Below are 5797 nucleotides of genomic sequence, written 5' to 3' on the forward strand. Positions count from 1 at the left end.
TAGCACGGCGTCGGTGGCTACAACACATTATTTGTAAGAAATGGACTGTGTGTTTCTCAGCTTGCTTTTGTTGAGCAGCCATTCTACGTTTTCTAAGACAATATACTTCACTTCCTGTTAACTGACCTTAGGCTGAGATAAAGCATAGCTCCCAACTGTCCCTTTTTCGGAGGGACAGTCCCTCTTTGGGAGCCCTGTCCCTCTATCCTCCTCATTTGTCCCTCTTTCAGGACTTTGTCCCTCTTTCTATGTAAATATATATATTTCTCTAATAAAAAGTGTGTTTGATTGACTCTAAACGTTATTACCATCCTTAAAATTGATATATTACTAACTTTAAAATGTTAAAATGAAGGTAAATGAACCAGCATAGAAAGGACCAGTGTGGTTTGAATGATAAAACAACATATTTTTCTCATGAAATTTTCATCGTATGTGTGACTAGGGGTGTGACAGGGGCGTGGCATGGGCATAGCTTAAGTGTCCCTCTTTCTCATCTCAAAAAGTTGGGAGGTATTGATAAAGTTCAAATCTCCTGAAAAGCACCCTTTCAGCCAATGACATTGAGCCTCCTAAAGGGAAGTGATGTGTGGTGAGGGGGTGGAGTCGAGGAGTATATAGGCTTTGAAATGTGGTTAGAAGAGGGCCATTTCTTCTGGGATCTGCTGCTGGGCTGCTAGGTGGTATCATGGCTAATGGTAAGATGTAATGGGCCTGCGTATTGTGGGCTGTATTTTAGGATATATTGGGAAGCTGCATTCATGTTATGTATTCATGTATACATTGTGGGCATTGTTTTCTATGATTCATGTTTATATGGTTGGATTGCTCTGTACATGTTGTATTCTGTAGTTCATCAATATCTGTACCTGTATCGCAAATACCACTTGCAGTATAAACTTTATTTATACTGTTGTTGATGTGTATTCCTTTGCCAAACAACCACCTAGAACTTACAGGAAATCGGTATTATTGCCATTATTAATATCCCATTGTTGATACAATATTTTCAGCAATATCGGATTTGTTAGGCCCGGTTCACATTAGCGGTCGCCGTCCGGAATCGCCGTGCCAGAGCCGGACCGCATGCGGAACGGACGGAACGGCATAGCAATGAAAGTCTATGCGTCCGTTCACATGCGTCCGTTTCGTCCGGACCGGATCCGGACTCCGGCGTAAGACCCAACATGCGCTATTTTTTGGTCCGGCTCCTCCGGCTGACGTATCCGGAGCGGAGCCGGACTGTTGCATCCGGCCAATAGAAACCAATGAGAAACGGAGAGCGCACAACACACTGGCTATAAAAAACGGACGTTCTACCCCACTTCCTATGCTTTTTCTAGTGGCCATTTTGGATGGGGACCACATGGGCCCAGCGTTCACAGAGTGGAGCAGCAGCGATTTCATGCTGGAGCTCTTTGGCAGCAACATGTCTGATGATATGTCCCAACTGCGGTCTCTGTATCCACGGATGTTCCACACGTCCACCTGTCTCCAACAATGACCCCAGAGCTTCTGCTGACCTCCCAGACCCCAGGTATTTACAGGTTGTTATCTCTTTAAGAAACCGGATCCGGACCGCAACCGTGTTCACACCGCACGGAAAACGGATGCAAACGGACCGGATCCGGATAGGAACCGTACGGATCAGGTCCGGTCCGGATACGGTGCGGTCCGGACATCCGTTCCGGTTTTTACAAAACCGCAAGTGTGAACGGGGCCTAACAACATCACACATCTAACACGCAACAGTCATTGGAAATTCAGCCAAGCTCTTGGGTGGACTTCTCCAGTCATATTTCATATTTTGTCCACAGCGTCACAAGCAAGGCAGCAGCAATGCACGTTTTTCCGGACCACAGAATATGAAACCCCTCCCCCCACACACCAGACCACGCCGGCAGAAGATGCATGCATGCGCTGGGCTGCATGTATACACTAGCAAAATGCACCCATGTCATAGGCTCTCATGATTTGCCTCCGTCTGCCACATAAGAGATGAGAATATAAATGGCTGCAAGTACTCTGGTTACATCCATTCATAGAACGATTTCACATTGGCAATTTTCCATACACAGATCGCTGCAGAAAGTCCTCAGAGGTAACGCAATCGATGTCTCCTCACCGGAGGCTGGGCGCAGTTACTGAGGGACTCTGAGAAGGAAAGGTTGTATCCCGTCTTGGACAGAAGCGTCGTTCCATTGGTGAGACTGGAGTCCAGCATGGAGATGTGATCTTCCAGATCCTGCCAGGTTATCGTCTAGAAGAAAAATAAGCCAAGTGATGTTGAGGCTGGAAGGTGACCTCAAGCGAGGAAACACAACAGGTTTCATACTTACCCATCAGAGAGAAGTCTCTGCACAGCATACAGCTTACCCTTTTCTTCGGGGAATATCTAACTCGTTTTGTTTTTTGTTAAACTTGAAACAGCTTTTAAACTCCCCAAATTTTCTTACGGGTCCTTAAATATAATGGACTGACCAATAGGGATGCTCATATCAAGTTACTTTATATAGCACTGACATCTTCTGCAGCACTGTACAGAGTACATAGTCATGTCACTGACTGTCCTCAGAGGGGCTCACAATCTAATCCTACCATAGTCATAGTCTGATGTCCTACCATATTATTATTATGTATTTATATAGCACTGATATCTTCTGCAGCACTTTACAGAGTACATAGTCATGTAACTGACTGTCCTCAGAGGAGCTCACAATCTAATCCTATCGTAGTCTAATGTCCTACCATATTATTATTATGTATTTATATAGCACTGACATCTTCTGCAGCACATTACAGAGTACATAGTCATGTCACTGACTTTCCTCAGAGGAGCTCACAATCTAATCCTACCATAGTCATAGTCTAATGTCCTACCATTTTATTATTATGTATCTATATAGCAGCCAGTGACATCTCCTGCAGCACATTACAGAGTACATAGTCATGTCACTGACTGTCTTTATAGGAGCTCACAATCTAATCCTACCATAGTCATAGTCTAATGCCCTGCCATATTATTATTATTTATTTATATAGCGGTGACATCTTCTGCAGCACATTACAGAGTACATAGTCAAGTGACTGACTGTTCTCCTCAGAGATCACAATCTAATCCTACCATATTGGTAGTCAAATGTCCTACCATATTATTATGTATTTATATAGCACTGACATCTTCTGCAGCAATCTAATCCCCACCATAGTCATAGTCTAATGTACTAAATGTACTAACATATTATTATTTTGTATTTATATAGCACTGACATCTTCTGCAGCACATTACAGAGCACATAGTCATGTCACTGACTGTCCTCAGAGGAGCTCACAATCTAATCCTGCCATAATTATATTCTATAGTCCCAGTGTATAGTCATGTTACTAATGATCCCTGAGAGGGGCTCACAGTGTAATCATTGCCATAGTCCCTATTATGGTAGGATAATATGCAAACTCCATGCAGACTGTGTGCTAGTTTAGACCAGGAAGCTAGTGCTGTACGGTGGGAGTGTAATCCTGTATACCTCTGTGCTGACAACCCCCCCCACCCCCCCAAAAAAAAAAATCAGCTTTGACGTCACCCCTCCCCCAGGCAAATAATAAGTAGCTGGTTGTTCTGGAATCCGAGGCTTTCACTTTCATTTCCTGTCCTGCTGCCAGTGATGGCGTCTGCTGATCTGAGCGAGGAGCTGGAGTGTCCTGTCTGTCTGACCATTTATACAGATCCTGTAAGCCTGAGATGTGGTCACAACTTCTGCCGGGTCTGTATTGGGCGTGTGCTGGACTCACAGGAGGGGTCTGCAGGTTATTCCTGTCCTGAATGTAGAGAGAAGTACAAGGAGCGGCCTGGATTACACAGGAACATTGCTCTGAGGAAAATAGCAGAGCGTTTCCTGTCTACTCAGCCAGATCAGGAGGAGGCCGGAGTCCATTGTACTTACTGTGTGGACTCTCCTGTAGCTGCTGTTATGTCCTGTCTGATGTGTGACGCTTCTCTGTGTGATAAACACCTGAGAGTCCACAGCAAGGCACCAGAACACGTCTTATGTGCCCCCACCACCTCCCCGGAGACCAGGAAATGCTCCGTCCATAAGAAGATCCTGGAGTATTACTGCACTGAGGATGCCTCATGTGTCTGTGTAACCTGCACTCTGGCTGGAGAACATCGGGGACACCAGGTGGAGACACTACAGGAGGCCTCTGAGGAGAAGAAGAAGAAGCTGAGAAATGATCTGCAGACACTGATGGCAGAGACAGAGGAGGCTGAGAAAAGAGTCCAGAGTCTGGAGGAAGGCAGGAGAAAAGCACAAGAAAAAGCAGATGGTGAAGCAGAGAGAGTCACTGCCCTGTTTAGAGACCTCAGGAGAAGGCTAGAGGAGCTGGAGAAGAGAGTCCTGAGTGACATCATGAGGCAGGTACAATGCTATGATGACATCATCAGGCAGCTGGAGATAAAGAAGGAGGAGCTGTCCAGGAAGATGCGTCACATTGAGGAGCTGTGTCACATGACTGATCCACTGACTGTCTTACAGGAAGCAGACACAGGTGACTTGTGTGACACGGAGGACAGACATGATGAGCAGCTCCATGATGGAGGGGATCTGGATGTGGCCGGCATCTCACACACATTACACACAGGACTGGCTGATATCATGTCTGGGGTAACTGGGGGGATCTATATACAGCCTGCAGACATATTACTGGATGTAACCACTGCTTGTAATTGGCTACATATATCAGATGACAGGAAAACTGCATCCAAGTCACATACATGGCAGAACTGCCCAGAAACACCAGAGAGATTTCAGGATTATGCTCAGGTGTTGAGCAGCCGAAGTTTCTCCTCAGGGAGACATTACTGGGAAGTGGATGTTGGGGGATCAGTTTTCTGGACAGTTGGGATGTGTTACCCCAGTATAGACAGGAGGGGAGGTCAGTCAGTGATTGGAGGTAATAACAAGTCCTGGGGGTTGTACAGGTGGGATAATCTGTACTCAGTGACACATGACAGTACAGGGATCCGGTTACCTGATGGGATCCCCAGTGATAGAGTCAGAAGAGTCAGGATCTATCTGGATTATGAGGCCGGGCAGATCTCCTTTTATGCCCTGTGTGACCCCATCAGACACCTCCACACCTTCACTGCCACCTTCACTGAGCCCCTACATGCTGGGATATATGTATGGGATGGTTATATAAAGATATCTGGGGGGGAGTCAGGTGGTGTGAGAGCTCCGCCCACTAGTGACATCACAGGGAGAGGATTGTGATTGGCTGATTGTCCTGCCAGTAATTACTAGCTGTCTATGATTTCCAGGGACAATTCCTGGTTTCTGTCCTGAATCATTATATCCAGAGGGTCCAACCGTCCCGTTTTCGTCGGGACTGTCACGATTTTGGGGGGCTCTCCCGCTATCACGGTAGGAGCCCCCCAAGTCCCGGGCAGCAGTGGGCAGTGAGGGTAAAAAAAAAAATGATCGAGGCGCCAGCCGCGGGTAGTGGGATGCGGGACGCGTGCATCTCATTACTACCTCCCTCCCTCCCTTGGAATCTGGCCCCTGTGTCCCCCCGTTAGCAGTGCGGAGCGGGCTGTCATTACCTGCGTCCATGCCTACCGATGTCCAGCTTCATTCTGCTTCCTGTGACGTCGCAGGAAGCAGGAATGCAGAATGAAGCTGGACATCGGTAGGCATGGACGCAGGTAATGACAGCCCGCTCCGCACTGCTAACGGGGGGACACAGGGGCCAGATTCCAAGGGAGGGAGGGAGTTAGTAATGAGATGCATGCGTCCCG

At 47.0% G+C, this 5797-nt stretch overlaps 1 protein-coding gene across 1 annotated transcript; it reads left to right on the forward strand.

Moving 5' to 3' along the window:
* The first annotated feature begins 3665 nt into the window (after positions 1-3665).
* On the forward strand, positions 3666-5457 carry LOC137533675 (E3 ubiquitin-protein ligase TRIM11-like). The gene has a single exon (XM_068255014.1). The coding sequence runs from the start codon at positions 3666-3668 to the stop codon at positions 5271-5273; it is 1608 nt and encodes a 535-aa protein (XP_068111115.1). The 3' UTR covers positions 5274-5457.
* The last annotated feature ends 340 nt before the right edge of the window (positions 5458-5797 follow it).

The sequence above is a fragment of the Hyperolius riggenbachi genome, chromosome 9, assembly GCF_040937935.1.
Source record: "Hyperolius riggenbachi isolate aHypRig1 chromosome 9, aHypRig1.pri, whole genome shotgun sequence".
NCBI lineage: Eukaryota > Metazoa > Chordata > Amphibia > Anura > Hyperoliidae > Hyperolius > Hyperolius riggenbachi.

Coding starts and splice junctions, on each gene's coding strand:
- LOC137533675 (XM_068255014.1), top strand. CDS start 3,666: ATGGCGTCTGCTGATCTGAGCGAGGAGCTGGAGTGTCCTGTCTGTCTG.